General features: G+C 43.1%; 5 protein-coding genes across 7 annotated transcripts; 3 read left to right on the top strand and 2 right to left on the bottom strand.

Annotated features, from left to right (window-relative positions):
* Window positions 1-16: 16 nt before the first annotated feature.
* On the bottom strand, window positions 17-16,104 carry Sol1 (CUB domain-containing protein Sol1). Of its 2 annotated transcripts, XM_020962264.2 has the most exons (7): window positions 15,962-16,104; window positions 15,641-15,809; window positions 12,443-12,666; window positions 11,744-12,346; window positions 735-1,133; window positions 474-678; window positions 17-408 (listed from the first exon to the last, which is right to left on the bottom strand). In XM_020962264.2, the coding sequence occupies exons 1-7, from the start codon at window positions 16,086-16,088 to the stop codon at window positions 78-80; spliced, it is 2,058 nt and encodes a 685-aa protein (XP_020817923.2). In that variant the 5' UTR covers window positions 16,089-16,104; the 3' UTR covers window positions 17-77. The 2 variants fall into 2 exon arrangements, with proteins under 2 accessions (XP_020817923.2, XP_086696263.1); XM_086840137.1 differs by lacking the exons at window positions 11,744-12,346; window positions 12,443-12,666; window positions 15,641-15,809; window positions 15,962-16,104 and adding an exon at window positions 11,173-11,409.
* Window positions 1,132-4,206, top strand: DNAlig3 (DNA ligase 3). The gene is made up of 4 exons (XM_020962067.2): window positions 1,132-1,751; window positions 1,807-2,611; window positions 2,664-3,962; window positions 4,027-4,206. Exons 1-4 carry the CDS (start codon window positions 1,391-1,393, stop codon window positions 4,145-4,147), a joined length of 2,586 nt encoding a protein of 861 aa, XP_020817726.2. The 5' UTR covers window positions 1,132-1,390; the 3' UTR covers window positions 4,148-4,206.
* On the top strand, window positions 4,273-7,336 carry LOC110191273 (Cytochrome P450 9f2). Its single transcript, XM_020962068.2, has 4 exons — window positions 4,273-4,561; window positions 5,761-6,280; window positions 6,358-7,015; window positions 7,079-7,336. The coding sequence occupies exons 1-4, from the start codon at window positions 4,356-4,358 to the stop codon at window positions 7,252-7,254; spliced, it is 1,560 nt and encodes a 519-aa protein (XP_020817727.2). The 5' UTR covers window positions 4,273-4,355; the 3' UTR covers window positions 7,255-7,336.
* On the top strand, window positions 8,167-11,159 carry LOC110191274 (fatty acyl-CoA reductase wat). Its single transcript, XM_020962069.2, has 5 exons — window positions 8,167-8,531; window positions 8,873-8,985; window positions 9,630-10,140; window positions 10,202-10,910; window positions 10,975-11,159. The coding sequence occupies exons 1-5, from the start codon at window positions 8,456-8,458 to the stop codon at window positions 11,066-11,068; spliced, it is 1,503 nt and encodes a 500-aa protein (XP_020817728.2). The 5' UTR covers window positions 8,167-8,455; the 3' UTR covers window positions 11,069-11,159.
* Window positions 12,912-15,278, bottom strand: LOC110191275 (myosin regulatory light chain LC-2, mantle muscle). Of its 2 annotated transcripts, none has more exons than XM_086840138.1 (5): window positions 15,036-15,278; window positions 14,225-14,419; window positions 13,932-14,153; window positions 13,625-13,881; window positions 12,912-13,560 (listed from the first exon to the last, which is right to left on the bottom strand). In XM_086840138.1, the coding sequence occupies exons 2-5, from the start codon at window positions 14,264-14,266 to the stop codon at window positions 13,389-13,391; spliced, it is 693 nt and encodes a 230-aa protein (XP_086696264.1). In that variant the 5' UTR covers window positions 14,267-14,419; window positions 15,036-15,278; the 3' UTR covers window positions 12,912-13,388. The 2 variants fall into 2 exon arrangements, with proteins under 2 accessions (XP_086696264.1, XP_086696265.1); XM_086840139.1 differs by having other exon boundaries at window positions 12,912-13,576; window positions 15,036-15,173.
* Window positions 16,105-16,351: the final 247 nt, after the last annotated feature.

The raw sequence follows: 16,351 nt of genomic DNA, 5'->3' as shown, positions 1-16,351 counted from the left end.
TAAAAAGGTTTTACTGTTTTTCTTATCTTTTTATTATATTTATTTAATTTTAAATATGTCACCTTGTCTGTTCTTATTTAAAAAGAGTGTTTTAAAACAAAAATAAATAAAACAAAGTGGTACAACTTCTTAATAGATTGAGAAGGCGCAGACGAAATAAAGCTCTGGGTGGAGGCATTATCCCGCAGCGCAACAATGGAGTTATTCATGGGGATGGATTCAAAGGTGTAGAGGGCGCGAAAACCAATGGCTACGAAACGATCGTTTGAGTGCAAGGTAACACGGAAGAATCGTCCATATGACCGAATTTCAAAGTCCTGAAGCTTTCCGCAGTATCTGCTGTACTTTCGATCTGTGGTCATAAAATTCGAGAACTCCACATAGTCGCTGGCAGTCTGCTGGTCACAACTGATAAGAAAATATTGGATAAACCTCTACAAAATAGTATAAAAGATGATAAGTCATGCTCTTACGTTTCGATTCCCTCCACATCAAAGTAGGTGAAATGAAGGACAACCTGCTCATCACTGGCACCGTAAAAGTAGTAATTGCATACCACATTTTCCAGATAGTATCCCGGAAAGTTAGGTGAGTGAAATAAACCGCTTATGCGCTCACTGCTGTTGTAGACGAAAGCACAATCCTGGCCCTGTTGGAGGCCCGACATGATGCCAAAGTCTAAAAATCATTACAATGGTTGTATCGTTCTGATTCGAATAATAGTAGTTACTTACTAGTCAGAAATCGGTATTCTGCGCGAAATCCGTAATACTGCACCTTATTGGTCATTGCAGGCGGATATTTGCCCACGAACTGGAGCTGCAACTGTGTACCGCTGGACATCAGGGGCTTAGGCAGGAAGGCGCCGCACAGGAGCTCCTGTGTCTCTGCCCTAATCTCGGTCAACACATGAAGTGCATCTGACGGTTGGCAACCAGTGGAGTTTTCGTGCTCTGTGGGAATGTTAAAATCGTGAAATCGAATCTGCACGCGCTCTGGCGGTATTCCATTGAATTCGTAACGGCATTGCAGGACTCTCGAGCCGCCAACGGCGTGTTTGGCCGAGAACAGCTGGCTGGAGTCAAAGGTTCCCGATTTGTTTACGCGTGTGTCAAATATTTGTTTGCATGGTTCTGTGGAGTGAAATAGAAAATGATTGAAGTTATTAATTTTGCAGAATTTGCTCAAATCAGGACTGCCAAATTTAAAATTGACTACTTGCTAGACTCCATACATCGATGTTTTTGCACCTCTATGTAGTTGCCACTTAATCGCATCAGCTGATTTTATTTAACAGTTGGCAGCACTGCCAACAACTTGTTTACGTTTTGTGTTTTTGTTGTGCAAAAAATAATTTCATTTCGTTGCGTTTATTCTGCTGCTATCGTGTATGTTACGAGTTTTGAGGGCAACTGGTGCAGGTCCCTCTGGATTTTTAGCTCGATTCTGCAGCAGTGCAATGACCAGCAAACGGAGCCATAACGAAGACAACAAGTTGGACACCTTTCGCCGGATATGTGATGAAATAGCCGGCGAGCCAAGCTATCTGAAGAAGGCGGAGAAATTGCAGGGATTTTTCGAGCGCGGCACCAGCGGTTCAGGCTTTGAAGGCGACACGTTGCTCTGGGTACAATTCTTAATTCCATCAGCCAATCAGCGCGTCTATAATCTACAAAACAAGGCACTGATCAAGCTCTTCTCGCGCATTTTCAATGCAAGCCAGCAGCAAATGCATTTGGATCTCGAGCAGGGTGAGCTAGGCCCATGACAAAACAAAATTTGTATTTATCTTTCAATTTCCCGCAGATGGTGATGTTTCGGAGACCCTGCGAAGGCATTTCGCCGCCTCCAGTAAGGTGAAGCCTCAGGCGCAAAGTAAATTGTACCTGCAGGAGGTGGAGGAGATGCTCCTGCAATTGGTGGAGCGCACCAAGGAGGATGAGCAGACGGAACTTTTGCAGCAGCTGTGCAAGAAGGCCACCGATTTGGATCTACGTACGTTTATCAGACTGGTGAAGCAGGACCTGCGGATCAATGCGCGGGCTAGGCACATCTTGGACGCCTTTGGTCCCGATGCTTATCCCGCCTATCAATCCTCTCGGGACCTAGCGGCAATTGTGGATCAGTTCGCCGGGAAAACGAAAAAACACATTGTGGCCAACGGTGTGGTTAAGGCGAAAGGGAAGACGAAGAAACCAAATACGAGTGGCATTCAGGTGATGACGCCTATATCCCCAATGCTGGCCAGTGCCTGCAAGTCAGTGGAGGAGGCCTTTAAGAAAAGCCCCTCCGGACTGTACAGTGAAATCAAATACGACGGCGAAAGGGTGCAAATACACAAGCAAGGCAACGAATTCAAGTTCTTTAGCCGCAATCTGAAGCCCGTAATGGATCACAAGATAAAGGCACTGAAAGAGCACATACCGTTGGCCTTTCCAGGAGCCGGAGAGTTAATTCTGGACTCGGAGATCATTCTCGTGGACACTGAGACCGGTGCGCTGCTGCCCTTTGGCTCCTTAGGAGCTCACAAGAAGCAAACGTTTGCCAACGCTGCCGTTTGCTTGTTCGTCTTCGATTGTATATTGTACGATGGCGAGGATTTGACGCAAATGTAAGTAAAAAATATTCTTTTCCCAACTATAAATACATATTCCATCTAACAGGACCTTTCGTAAGCGTCGTGAGATCCTTGAGCAAAATATCAAGCCAATCAAATCCCATGTACAGCTTTCGGAGTCGGAATTCCTAAAGACCAAGAGCGAACTGGCCATGATGACGGCCAAGGTCTTGCATGCCAATCTGGAGGGAGTAGTCCTGAAAAGTCCCAGCAGCACCTATCAACCCGGCAAACGCAATTGGTTAAAGGTCAAGAAGGATTACCTTTTTAACGGCAAGATGGCCGACACAGCCGATTTGGTTGTCCTGGGCGCATGGTATGGATCGGGGAAAAAGGGTGGGGTGCTCAGCATTTTCCTCATGGGTTGCTACGATGCAAGGGATCGCCTCTGGAAGACGGTGACAAAAGTGCACTCTGGGTTGGACGATGCCACCAATGAAGAAGTCCACGATTCACTGATAAAGTTAACCGACCGAGCTGATGCCAATCGGACGCCCAGTTGGCTGCTGTGTAAAAAGGCGCTGGTTCCAGATGTGCTGGCCAAGGATCCGCAACAAATGCCCGTATGGGAAATAACGGGAGCGGAGTTTACTAAGGCCGAGGCGCACACAGCTTCCGGCATCTCAATAAGATTTCCTCGAATTACTCGTCGGCGCAGCGATAAATCTGCCAAAGAGGCAAATGATCTAGCCCATTTGGAAGATCTGTTTGATGCCTCAAAGAAAAACGTAAACGTGGATCTGCTTCTCGCAGACGCCACAAAGGAAGAGCAGTCAGCCAGCAGTAGGACGAATAGCGCCAAGAAGTCAAAGAGGTCCAATACGGGTTCGAATGATGAAGGGTCAGAGCCAACTAAGCGCAAGGCACCAAAAGTAGAGCAGAGTTTGCCTTCATCGCAAAAAGAAATGAAAGACTTCTTCAAACCCATCAAAGAGTTAAAAACCGAAGTCAAAACAGAAATTAAAAGTAAGCGTAAACTAGAAGAACTTAAAATGGAGCCAAAAACCGAGGTTCCAAACAAAGCCCATACTAAAGTAAAAATCGAGCCAAAAGTGGTAGAAATAAAAAAAGAGCCACAACTGCAGGAAAAAGAATTAGCCAAGTTCAGCGAGGAGTCCAAACTCGAAGTTAACAAGCAATTAAGTCTGGAACAAAAAACTCACGAGTCAAAAAGTGCGAAAAGCACTTTATTCTCAGGCCTGGTGGCGCACTTTGCAATGGAGCAGGATTCCAGCAAGCTGCAAGAGCAATTTGAGCGACATGGCGGCTCCTGTACCACCAATCCCCGAAAAGCTTGCCTGGTATTCTACAACAAAAACGAGATAATGGACCTCGAGAAGCTAAGGTAATTTCGACTGATTCTCAAATTCTAAAAATATGATTTAATTTGATTTGTTTATTTGTTGCAGGCCCCTCTACCGACGCAGCTGTCGACATCTGAATGTGAGCTGGCTTCAAACATCGTTAGAGAACCAGAGTCGACAGCCGTACCCGCTATACGCTGTGATGCTGAAAAGCCGAGTGCTTTGATGAAATTGTTTTTACTCATAAATACATGCTTGATTAAACCGAATATATATTATACAGTCGACAAAGTATTTTATCAAAGGCGGAAAGCTCAAAGCGAAAGCTTTGTCCAGCGAAAACAAAACGAGCCCAGTAATTGGTGGCGTCGTTAGTTATCTTCTGGACGCTTAGAACACGAAACGCGCACTGTTCTCACCTAAGCTCCACAAACATGCTGTGGGAATTCCTGGCTCTCTTCGCGATCGCCTTTGCGTTGTTCTATCGCTGGGCGACCGCCAACAATGATTTCTTCAAGGATCGAGGACTACCCTTTGAGAAGCCTTTGCTGTATTTCGGTAACATGGCCAGCATGTTCTTCCGGAAGAAGGCCATGTTCGACATTGTCTGCGATCTGTACAACAAGGGTGGCAGTGCCAAGTAAGTTTAATTAATTAAACTTGGTTTAATAACTAGTTTTTTATTTGTAATATAAGTTACACGCACTTTGAACCCGTTCCGCATCAAATGCGTATCTATGTGCGCCGTAGACTGTCAAGGTCACGATCAGTGAATATATGGTATATTATGGGTGCGGTTTGTGTTTGAGTAATTATTGTATATAAATGCTTACAAACAACGGACCCAGACGTGTCGAGAATTTATTATCAAACACAAAATATGTGCAATAGTTAAGATAACTTTGTTACTATAAATGCTTTTTTGTTTTGGTTATCAGTTTAATTTATTATAATCTTATCAATTATACGACAGCTTTAAATGTTTGATAAGGACTGGACTCACGGTGATTATATTTAGATAGGAAAAACAATTTAGAGAGCTACGTGTCCAAGTACTTTTTGATAACATTCAGCTATGAATCATTTTTTTTATTAAAATGTTAGATAGGATATAAAATATCAGCCCTGGCTTTTAATACTGATCAATCCTGATAGGAATATACATATATGATTTATAGGATCGGAAATAACTCCTTCATTGCCTTACCAGACTCTGAAATATATATGCATCGTTGATAGGATTAATGTTGAAAAACATGTTTCAGTATTAATTATTCGTACTTGCCTAATTCAAAAATATTTATACATATTTCGGAAAACCTGAGAAATATTTGATTATTTGAATAACAGCCATTAGATATGCAGGTGTGATCAAAACCATTCTGATATTAATACTACCTTTCATTCTAGTCTGAAAGACTTAAATCCTAATACTCTTTGCAAGGTACAACTTTTGTTATTTAGCATCAAAAACAAAAACGATTTTTATCTCGTTTTTGTTATTTAATTCTTTAAAAGTCTGTACAATGTGACATCATCTATGCAGCTTTTCTATCTCGTTCATATTGTATGTGAAAGTGGGAGAAAGACCGATCTATGTACATATGTTTATATACATATAAAACTATAGTTTTTATAATTCTATAAAATCTATTAAGCTTAATTGAGAAAACACCAGCTGAGTTAAATAAAACAATAATCGGATAGAATATGATCAAATTGAGTCGCATTATAAATCAACAATATACGTACATGCTAGGCAAATGCCTTTGTGACATATCATTAAGTGAGTCACAAAGTGCTTATCGGTCATTGATTATATTATTTTTTTGTTTTCAGATTTTTCGGTATCTTTGAGCAGCGACAACCGCTAATTATGGTACGCGATCCAGATCTTATCAAGCAGATTACCATCAAGGACTTTGAACATTTTATAAATCACCGCAACGTATTCGCCACCAGCAGCGACGATGATCCACATGACATGAGTAACCTCTTCGGGAGCTCACTGTTCTCCATGCGTGATGCCCGCTGGAAGGACATGCGGAGCACTCTGAGTCCAGCTTTCACCGGCAGCAAGATGCGTCAGATGTTCCAGCTGATGAATCAGGTGGCCAAGGAGGCCGTCGACTGTCTGAAGAATGACCAGCCATCTATTCAGGAGATAGATCTGGACATGAAGGACTATTGCACACGGTTCACGAACGATGTGATCGCTTCAACGGCCTTCGGCCTGCAGGTTAATTCGTTCAAGGAGCGAGAGAACACCTTCTACATGATGGGCAAGAAGTTGACCACATTTACTTTTCTGCAGAATATAAAGTTCTTACTCTTCTTTAGCCTAAAGAAGCTAAATAAGGTGTGTGTACTAATTTAAACTTAAAAATTATAATACAATGATAACTCTGGTTAAACTATTCTGAAAACATCTTACAGATCCTTAAAATTGAGCTTTTCGATAAAAAGAGTACACAGTACTTTGTGCGCCTAGTGCTCGATGCCATGAAGTACCGGCAAGAACACAATATTATCCGTCCCGACATGATCAACATGCTGCTGGAGGCGCGGGGTCTGCTTCAGTCGGACAAGACCAAGACGGCACCAACCCGGGAGTGGAGTGATCGTGACATTGTGGCCCAGTGCTTTGTATTCTTCTTTGCCGGCTTTGAGACCTCGGCGGTGCTAATGTGCTTCACCGCTCACGAGTTGATGGAGAATGAGGATGTGCAGCAGAAGCTGTACGAGGAAGTGCAGGAGGTGGACCAGGAGCTGGGTGGTAAGGAACTAACCTATGAGGCCATCATGGGCATGAAATACTTGGATCAGGTGGTTTCGGAGGTTCTACGCAAGTGGCCGGCAGCAATTGCCGTTGACCGGGAATGTAACAAGGACATCACCTATGAAGTAGATGGCCAGAGTGTGGAAATTAAAAAGGGAGATGTCATTTGGCTGCCTACCTGTGGCTTCCATCGTGACCCCAAATACTTTGAGAATCCCTCAAAGTTCGATCCGGAACGTTTTAGCGATGAGAACAAAGCTGATATACAGCCATTTACATATTATCCCTTTGGGTTAGGTCAAAGGAACTGCATTGGTAAGCTATTCTTTCGAACATTCTCTGAATCTTTGTTGATCACATTGGAATCCCTATTTTTAGGTTCTCGATTCGCTCTTCTCGAGGCAAAGGCCGTCATCTACTATCTCCTAAAGGAGTATCGCTTTGTCCCCTCCAAAAAATCCTGCATACCTCTAGAACTGGCTAGCAACGGCTTTCAATTGGCACCCAAAACAGGATTTTGGATCAAACTCGTCCAACGCAATTTATCTTATTAAGATGTATGAATGTTATTAAATGTTTTGTTAACTGAAGTGTATTAAAGATTGCAAGATTTTTGTTTAAAGAATTCAACTATAATTCCGATGTTCTTTTATTAACACTTTAAACTAAGAAAAGCGAAAATAAAATACTATTTGGAAGATCTTTTTGTTTTACGAATAAAAGCAGTTCATAGATGAGGACGATAAAGATATATGTATTCATTAAAAAGTATGCGTCTCATTTTTGACAGATACTTAAAAACTGGGATAGTTAAAATCAAATAAGGCATTATTTATTACTAAACAAACTCCCAGCAAAGTAGATGCGTTTTATTACCCTCGAGCAATCAGTAAAACAATAAAATACTGGCAAATATTTAAACACGCGGAGACAAAAGGCATTAGTACGCAAAAGTAAAAGTATTTAAGGGTAGAAACACATAGAAATTATAGTCAGTTCTGTGTTAATACTTTAGAACGTATTTTGAAATTAGCATGTCTGCATTCCCTTTAAATAGCGTTGTTTAGACAGTCGGGAAAGCGCTTATTATCATTTCGCACTTGGCTTAGGCATGACTGGGCGCTGGCACTCGAACTTATTTAAGTATTCTATTCAACTACCGGGATTCGCTCTCCTTCCCCTGGTTTTGCACTTCATCTGAGCCTAACACTGTTTTCCAATTAGCCAAATGGCAACGAGAGGGTTCAGAGATCGCCACGCCACTTGACACGAGTCGCAAAAATAGTTTGTTTCCTGGGCAGAAACAAAAAGACAATTTTAGAGTAAAGACTTTGGCTAATTATTTATTCTAAAAAAGCCAAATCGTAGAGTTTATTATTGCAGGTCAACCATTAGGGCACGCCAATAAGTCTTAAAAAGGGACAATAAATGCGTATACGTAATATGCAACTTTGCCGGACGCGTTCATCCTCTCCAGCGTCACCGGAATGAGCAAATGTTTACGACGTGACACCTTACGATCTCGTCTGCCTACGGATGTTTGTATGGTATATCTGTGTGCAATAGCCATCACAATCGATTTTTTGCGATCAGTGCTCGGGTATAAATAACGGCTAAGATCACTGAACACCTCTCATTCAAGCAACAGTCGCGATTGCGCCGTTCTCCGGAATACTCGGACCATCGGATTACGGATACTTAATTTGTTCGTTGTATGAGTGCCGCGATTAGGACCAGCAAATAAGATCACCAATAATGGCGACGGATATTCAGACATTTTATAAAGACAAAGTCGTCTTCCTCACCGGTGGCAGTGGCTTCCTGGGCAAAGGTATTCCTGATTTTGTTAGCTTTTCAATACAGTTATATGTACTTGCTGCCAGCCGATTCGGATCAGTTGATTTGACCGATAATAACCAGTTAGAGTGTGTACAGAATTCATTAAAGAAATTATCTAAAGGTCAAAGACCGGTGATTTCAATTTGATTGAGATGATGCCTTGACAATTATCGCATTTTTATATGTATGTACTCATGACATGCATGCAACGCCCCAGCCGGTTAACACAAAAAACTGATGCCCAAAAAATAACAAGTGATGCGCAGAACCGGCTGGCACGGTCATCCATCGAGACCAGTTCAAGTTCAAGATCAAGTCTCTTGCTCTTTCCAGTGCTCATTGAGAAGCTGCTTCGCACCACCCAGGTGAAACGTATTTACGTGTTGCTCCGCTCCAAGAACGGCCAGGATGTGCAGGATCGAGTTGCCACCTGGAAGGCTGACCCGGTGAGTAGGTCCTTTGGATACCTTAACTGATTCACCTGAATGAGTTCGGGGATTTATTTAAAATTTAAAGTGGCAAATATGTGTCTTAGGTAGTAATCTTGTTTTCTAAAACCTGAAAGCTTAAGTCATATGTGAAAAGACCTCTCTCCATTACAAATTCTTTTAAAATTCCTTTAGATATTTAATTATATTCCACAATAATTAAATACGTATTGCCTTATCAGTTTGTTTACAATTAAAAATGGATGATAGCAGTAGATAACTGGGGATGTTACTGCAGTTTTCTTGAGTTAATAATCTACAATTGTGGTAAATTAAATCAATAAGGCATGACATTGGCCATAAAAATGAGTAGACAACAAAAAATATGCATTGTTTTCCAAGTTGTGACTGCAAGTCTGATCAGAATTTCAATTTTCCCGATTCTTATAAAATAATTAACACAATATTACAACGAATTAACATACAAATAATAACCGTGACTGCCAGTAGTTGTCACTGAAGCTCGATTGCAATGTTGTTATAGTAAAGTATTTTAAATATATGAACAATATGTTTAAGGATAGTGAGAACTTAACTAGCACTCAAGAAAAATCAAGGATAATTTTTCAAAGTGATATATATATATTTTTTCAATTCTATAGGTATTCCATTTGCTTCTGCAATCGGATCCCGACGTGCTGAAGCGAGTGGCGCCTCTTGCTGGTGACTGCCTGGCACCGGATCTGGGCCTCAGTCAATCTGACCGCCAGCTCCTTGTGGACGAAGTGCAGGTGGTGTTCCACGGAGCAGCTACCGTGCGATTTATGGACCCACTGCACATTTCACTGGCCATTAATACGCGGGCTGCACTGCTCATGATGGAGCTGGCCAAGGAGATGCAGCAACTGGTGGCTTTCGTGCACGTATCAACCGCCTTTTCAAATTGCGTGGAGAAGCACATCCAGGAACGTTACTATCCGGAGAACCTGAACTGTCCCGTCCGAAAGGTCCTGCAGCTATGCGACACTTTGGACGAGGAGCTAATGGACAAGATGACCCCAGTTCTACTGGGCAAATTCCCGAATACCTACACCTACACCAAGGCTCTGGCAGAGCAGTTACTCCAGAATGAGGCTGGCGATCTGCCGCTCTGCATCTTTCGTCCTGGCTCCAGTAGGTGATGTAGTCCGCGGTTGTGGCTGTGCCCCACTAACACAAAGTATTTCCCCATTAGTAATTTCCACCTACAAGGAACCGATGCCGGGTTGGATTGACAACTTATACGGACCCATAGGTATGCTTTATGGCGCTGCCCGGGGATTTATTCGCATCATGCCCCTAAATGTGAAGGCACAGGCTGGTATTGTGCCGGTGGATTATTGTGTCAATACGATGATAGCCCTAGCCTGGCATACCGCCAGTAAGGATCCCAAAGTAATGCATCCAGACCCGCCCATCTATAACTACACGCCCAGCGAAAAGAGTCCGGTCACGTGGGGCGATTTCCGGGATAAAGTGTCGAAGCTTAAGTCCGTCTTCCCGTTGACTCAGATGATGTGGGTGCCGTTCTTGCACTGCACAAGATCCTTGTGGCTGTTCAAGTTCCTGGTCTACTTCTATCACCTCCTGCCGGGCTACGTTTTGGATTGTTCACTACAACTGACAGGTCGCAAGCCGCGTCTGATCAAGCTCTATAAGCAAATACATAAGAATATCGAGGTACTGGCCCCCTTCATGGACACCTCGTGGAGATTCGACACAAACAATACACAGCACCTGTGGAAGCAATTGTCACCGGAGGACCAGTTGCTGTATGACTTTGACATGAGCACAGTTGACTGGGATGACTATTTCATTGAGGTACTTCCGGGACTTCGGGTTTATTTGGGCAATGAGAAGCCAGGTGAAGAGGGATTGCAAAAAGGCAGAGTATTACTCAGGAAGTGAGTGACAAAATTTTTTAAATTCTATTTTAAGAATCCTTATCTAGTTGTATTTCTTCCACAGGCTCATGATCCTACATAGAATTTTGCAGTTTGTTTTAATCGGCGGAGCTTTTGCCATTTTATGGTGCATATTAAATGCATTATTTAGCTTGTAAGTTGCACACACACACACTGACAACTGCACACATACACAGGAAGTAGGTTTATTGTTTCTTAGTTAAATAAATATTTTGGCCAAAGTGTTAATGAAAAGACTTACTGGCAGGCAAAGAGGTACACAATGCCTTCGATTGGTTAACAAAGATGAAAACCCAAAGGACAATGTCGCGTAAAAGCCATGTGAAGCGATAGAGCGCCATTTGAACGCGACAGCAGTTTGCCAATGACTGAGTCGAGATGAAGTCCCTGCTACATTAACATGGCCCACTTCCCATTCCATTCAGGCCCGTTATATTGGCCACATCCGTTTCCGCAGACGGAAGCTGTCGGGTGTGGGAGCGGGGGCGTGAGGAGGCTAGTTTTGCCGCCATTTTCCATCGATTAACATAATTCGATTGGGTCTGGGTTCTACAGAAGGGATAGTATCGAGGGATAGGCAAGGCGAGAGCACTGAACAAAATTTTACTACGGAAAGTTGTCATTTTATATATTAAAAATTTGTTTTTTTTTTTACCTCTTTTAGACAATAAATTAAATTTTAGTTTTTTACTAAAATTTACTGAGACAAAATAATTAATTTAAAGATGAGTGTAGGTTTTCTCTGCCTGTATTGTTGTGAATTGAGTGTGAGATTGCTAAATATAAGGCTAATTTATGGGGCGCCAACTCACCAAACGGTCGTCCCGGCTTCGACAGCTCCACATCCATGGGCAGACTGTTAGGCTTGGCGGCAAAGGAGTGCTGTTGCTGAAGTTGTTGGATCTGGATCTGCTGCTTCTCCTCCTTTGCGGCCACACTGGCCGCCTCCAAGACGGCGGGCGGCGGAGGAAGAGCCAGCAGCACTTCCGGCTCATTAGGCACGAATCTGTATTTGCCGCGAAATCCTTTGGCTGTGCGATTTGAGCTGGCATTGAATTCCAGTAGAAGATCAGGACCGCTGCTCACCAGCCGGCGGCTGGGACGACTTGAGCAGAGCACATCGATCACGGAGCTCATGTGGGCGGATTCGGCATCGAATAGGGTAATCGCGTCCAGCTGACAGCCACCGCTAACCACCGGCGGCAGTTGCAGCTCCTCGAACAGGATCTCCACATGGGTGTCCGGCCTACCAATGAACTTGTAGGCGCACTTGATGTGCGCCGGATAGTGGGCAGGAAAGCGTGGAGAGTGAAAGTATCCTTGGCCCAGATTGCCCTCCTCGGTGGCCAGGCTGGCAAAGAAGTAGAAGTCACAGTAGCTATGAGGCACCAAGCGACCATCCGTTTGGAAGTTTTCTATGGAGTAATACAGAATTTGGAATTTTTAAACCAAAAGGATCCCAGGCACTCCCTTTATCCTCAACTACATATAAGATATTGAGGTCAACTTACCGCTCTTCAAAAATCGATAGCTGGCGGTTAGGGTCAAGTTCCACTTGTCCGCCCTGGTGGGCGGATGCTGGAATCGGAGCCGAAGGCCCAGCAATCGACCGGAGCTATAAATAGGCGTGGCACTGCGGTTCCGGCTGTGCTGGCAAAAGGTGTCCGCCGCCAGTGTCGCGTTCTCAATGACGGGCTCCCTCAGATACGGAAAGACTTCCATGCTGTCCAAGCAGCTGTCTCGAAATTGCATTAGATGGGCAAAAAAAAAGAAAAAGAAAAATTATATATATGAAACATATAGAGAGGAATTCCACCGCATGCCTGCCTGCCGTTTGCATTGGCCAGCACATATGCGTAATGATGTCTAAAATTTATTGGCCGATACTTTTGGGGCCGGCTCGTTGGTCAGCCAGCTATAAATATCGTTTGCCAACCAGCAAATGGCCATTAAGAAATAATCCCCAAAGCGCTCGCCCGGTTGGTTCTTCACGATTTATTTTGATAAAAAGTCGAACAAAAGTTGGCGTTAAGGCTAATTCGATTGTCACATTAAAACAGCTGCAATTGGCCATGTTCTTAAAGCCATAAGTAATTGAAAAATAATTAAGTAGATTGCTGGGATTTACTGAAAAGGATATAGATAGATTTACTAACTAGCTGACAGAATTTGTATCATTTTTTGTTCTATTGCAACGGGATTTAAATATATAGGAATCCTGAACTCAAAGCCTGTTTTACTTTAATGAAAGTATATTATGAAATGAAATAAATAATAAACGATATAGGAACTCAAAATTTCAAGAAGTACAACAAATCCTTACAATTTCTTGCTTAGGCAAACTTTTGTCTATCCATCAAAATATAAAATATTCCTTTTTAATTTCGTTTTAACAAATGTTGAAGTAATAAACAAATTGAGAGTTTTAAATAACATAATATCAATCAATCTATAATGTTATTCCCCTTTTCGTTTGCGCATTCCGCCGAGCATGCGACAAAATGCCGGATAATCGATCATTGGCGGCTCCTCCAGGGATTTAGGCTTGGCCATCGGTGCATGGCTAAGAGCCTCCTTGGCCTCGTTAAGGGTCATTTTGTCACCGTAATTGGTTAGCTCCTCGTAGATCCTGCGGATTGGGAAGTCTAAGGATTATAAAGCTTGCTTGAGTTCGAGTTTCTCCCGAAACCCACTTGCGTTCCTCGATCTTGCCCGTGCCGTGATCATCCCATTTGCTCCAGGCTTCGAGAAGCACATCCTCCGGATCCAGTTCTTGGGTGCGTCGACTCATCAGTCGAACGAAGGCCTCATAGTCCAGGGGTTCCTTGGCCTCCTCCATCATCTGTTCCAGAAGTTGCTCATTGGGCTCATTGCCCAGCGCGGTATAGGTGAACCGCAGATCATCCTTCGAGATCAATCCGTCGCAGTCCGTGTCAAAGAGGGAGAAGACCTTGGGACGAGCCACATAATCAGTCATCCCACTTTCAGCAGATGACTTACTTCCTTGAGCTCCGCCAGCTTGGCAATGTCCAGATCATGCGGCGCCACCTGATCGTCGGCGGTCATCTCCTCGGGCAGCGTGTAGTGGCCACTGGACTCCGGCAGCTTCAGTGTGGGATTGAAAATCTCATTGATGACGGCCATGGCTTCCGAGTCGGCCAGGTGCGTAGGCGGCTGCGGAGTATGTGACTGCTTCCGGGCGGAACTGGCGCGACGTCGACGCTGGATACAAAATTGGGTTTTTGATTACTGTCATTCGGGGACAGAATCTTCACAGAATCATTCGCACTCACACGCTCCAGATCCTCGAAGGAAACTGCTGGATCCATGGACATTTTGAAAGAGCACTCTTCTCGGATATAACAGAGCAAAATTTTTTTTTTAAAGATCTGGCTTTAATTTGCGGTATGCGGTTTTCCAAAAACTATGTTTTTAATATTTATATTTTTATTTTGATTAAATTTCAGTTCACAGAGAGCTCCTTCAATCTAATTCCAGATAAAGTTAAACTTTGGAATTTCAAGGAATAATCATTGTTAAGTAGCTTTGGACTTTGAAAAAGCACCAAACAAATGTGCAGGAATATAAAGAGTTTCAATCACATATATAAATCACAAGAAATTTATCTTTATAAATAATTATTTATCTGAATATAGAGTCCATAAAGAATACATTAAAATTCACTTAAGCGTTCATTATTTATCGAATTGTATTTTGTTATAAAACAGATTGTATTTATCAGATTGTATTTTATTATAAAACAAACGGGGAAACAATTTTTTTAATTTTTGTTTACTGAAAAAAGAAAATAATTTTAAATTCACTGTCCAATTGTGTTATTTTCTTCAAAAAAAAAGGTCTAAGCCACTTAAAAATGCCTTTGAAATACAGTCCTTGTTGCAGGATTTTAAAATGACCAAATTTAGAAATATTTGGGAAGACACAAGATTTTAATAATAATATTTGTCGAAGTTTTTAGGTATTATTTTCGATTGAAAACATAAAATATAGTAGAAGAAGCTTTCTGTGTTACTAATTTATGACATTTTTTAAACCGCTTTGCCGGCCTTGGTTTTTAGACACTATTTTCCGAACACTTAACACCTTATTTTTCCGATGACACTGACACTTTCAACCAATCGGTGGTCGATTCACCCGACTCGGAGACGCTTTCCCAGCGACTGTTTCTCTCGAGGATTTATTCGAACCACATTCGATGGCGCACTCGGCCCAAGCTCCACTGAATTGTGCCTGGCCAGTGCTCTCCAATTTTATTGACAAATCGATTCCGAAATATTGTGTGCGTTATTTTTATGGCGCAAATGTTGGATGCATAGAGTTTTGCATAAATTGACACAAATTTGCGGGATTTATAAATATAATTAAGCAGCAGGCGGCCAGGCGGGCCTGGCGGACCGCCCACATGGCCTTCGCAAGGTATTTTAATTACATCGCCGTTTGCCGCTGCCACGATTCTGACTTAGCTCTTGGCCATTCCGCATTTGGCCATTGCATTTCCGCGACGGACGGCCAGCCTTATCCATCGACGGATTCGATTTTGATGGCTGTCGCCGGCAGCTGTCCACAGATTTGAGATATGATCGGCTGGCTGCCTGATTTCCCAACCCCAATTCCCCCCATTACCACTAGCATTTCCATTTCCATTTCCCTTCCGAACCCGGAATTCGGCCGGAAGCATGGCCACTCACCCGGGACGCAACTGCAATTGCTCGAGCTGAAAGGCCACCAGTTCGTCATCGTGGCCACCAATGAAGATCATCAGGCAGTTGTTTTTAACGCCCAGGGCCTGGCTAGCGTTAATTGCCAATCTGCCCCATTGGGTGGCATTCCGATCGGTGGCATGCAGACAGGAGCAATCTGTCATGAAAAGAAGAGGTCAATGGATTACAGTTTATTTATATTTTATATTCAATTATTTCAAAGAAAGGTAAGTAATTTGAGTAAATTATGTTTCAGAACACGTATTACTTTATTTTATTTATATTTATACCTCACTCTCTTGAACCTACCAAGCCATAGTTGGGACTGCTTGCCACTGGAAACTACTGGCTGATGCTGCTGCTCCTGCTGTTGTCCATTTCCGGTGGCTGTGAGGACCGTGGCTAATATTGCCAGAGACAACCGAGCGGCCGCCATAGTCAGCGGCCAAAGCGAGACTGTGAAGCAGGATTTCGTTATCCTGTCACAGACCTTTGGGCCGCCTGTTGGTATAAAAATAGCCCGCTCCACTCGTCAAACAAGGCTCCTCTGCTTTTTTGTTGATTAATCCCCTACCCCGTCGTCCTCTATAATAAAATTTCCGTTGAGGTTTTACAGGTGCCGGTGACGGTGCCGCTGCCGCCATCATCATCATCATCACCAGCATCCGCTAGTTTTCCGCCATCGCCCTTTTTGACCAC

This window comes from Drosophila serrata, unplaced genomic scaffold (genome assembly GCF_035046125.1).
Source record: "Drosophila serrata isolate PLE 108 unplaced genomic scaffold, ASM3504612v1 contig_382, whole genome shotgun sequence".
Classification (NCBI taxonomy): Eukaryota; Metazoa; Arthropoda; class Insecta; order Diptera; family Drosophilidae; genus Drosophila; species Drosophila serrata.
Note: the sequence above shows the minus strand (reverse complement) of the source record. Positions and strands in the feature narration are given on the sequence as shown.

What these genes read in the sequence shown, in the direction of transcription:
- DNAlig3 (XM_020962067.2), top strand. Translation starts at nt 1,391, where the DNA reads ATGTTACGAGTTTTGAGGGCAACTGGTGCAGGTCCCTCTGGATTTTTA. An exon ending in GGCGAGGATTTGACGCAAAT is followed by an intron (nt 2,612 to 2,663) that starts GTAAGTAAAAAA and finishes TCCATCTAACAG; the next exon opens with GACCTTTCGTAAGCGTCGTG. An exon ending in ATGGACCTCGAGAAGCTAAG is followed by an intron (nt 3,963 to 4,026) that starts GTAATTTCGACT and finishes TATTTGTTGCAG; the next exon opens with GCCCCTCTACCGACGCAGCT.
- LOC110191273 (XM_020962068.2), top strand. Translation starts at nt 4,356, where the DNA reads ATGCTGTGGGAATTCCTGGCTCTCTTCGCGATCGCCTTTGCGTTGTTC. An exon ending in AACAAGGGTGGCAGTGCCAA is followed by an intron (nt 4,562 to 5,760) that starts GTAAGTTTAATT and finishes TTTTGTTTTCAG; the next exon opens with ATTTTTCGGTATCTTTGAGC. An exon ending in AGGTCAAAGGAACTGCATTG is followed by an intron (nt 7,016 to 7,078) that starts GTAAGCTATTCT and finishes CCCTATTTTTAG; the next exon opens with GTTCTCGATTCGCTCTTCTC.
- LOC110191274 (XM_020962069.2), top strand. Translation starts at nt 8,456, where the DNA reads ATGGCGACGGATATTCAGACATTTTATAAAGACAAAGTCGTCTTCCTC. An exon ending in CAGTGGCTTCCTGGGCAAAG is followed by an intron (nt 8,532 to 8,872) that starts GTATTCCTGATT and finishes TGCTCTTTCCAG; the next exon opens with TGCTCATTGAGAAGCTGCTT. An exon ending in CATCTTTCGTCCTGGCTCCA is followed by an intron (nt 10,141 to 10,201) that starts GTAGGTGATGTA and finishes TTTCCCCATTAG; the next exon opens with TAATTTCCACCTACAAGGAA.
- LOC110191275 (XM_086840138.1), bottom strand. Translation starts at nt 14,266, where the DNA reads ATGTCCATGGATCCAGCAGTTTCCTTCGAGGATCTGGAGCGT. An exon ending in AGCTGGCGGAGCTCAAGGAA is followed by an intron (nt 13,882 to 13,931) that starts GTAAGTCATCTG and finishes GCTCGTCCCAAG; the next exon opens with GTCTTCTCCCTCTTTGACAC. An exon ending in GGCAAGATCGAGGAACGCAA is followed by an intron (nt 13,561 to 13,624) that starts GTGGGTTTCGGG and finishes CCCAATCCGCAG; the next exon opens with GATCTACGAGGAGCTAACCA.
- Sol1 (XM_020962264.2), bottom strand. Translation starts at nt 16,088, where the DNA reads ATGGCGGCCGCTCGGTTGTCTCTGGCAATATTAGCCACGGTCCTCACA. An exon ending in GAAGCCGGGACGACCGTTTG is followed by an intron (nt 1,134 to 11,743) that starts GTGAGTTGGCGC and finishes TTCACTCCACAG; the next exon opens with AACCATGCAAACAAATATTT. An exon ending in AGAATACCGATTTCTGACTA is followed by an intron (nt 679 to 734) that starts GTAAGTAACTAC and finishes AATGATTTTTAG; the next exon opens with ACTTTGGCATCATGTCGGGC.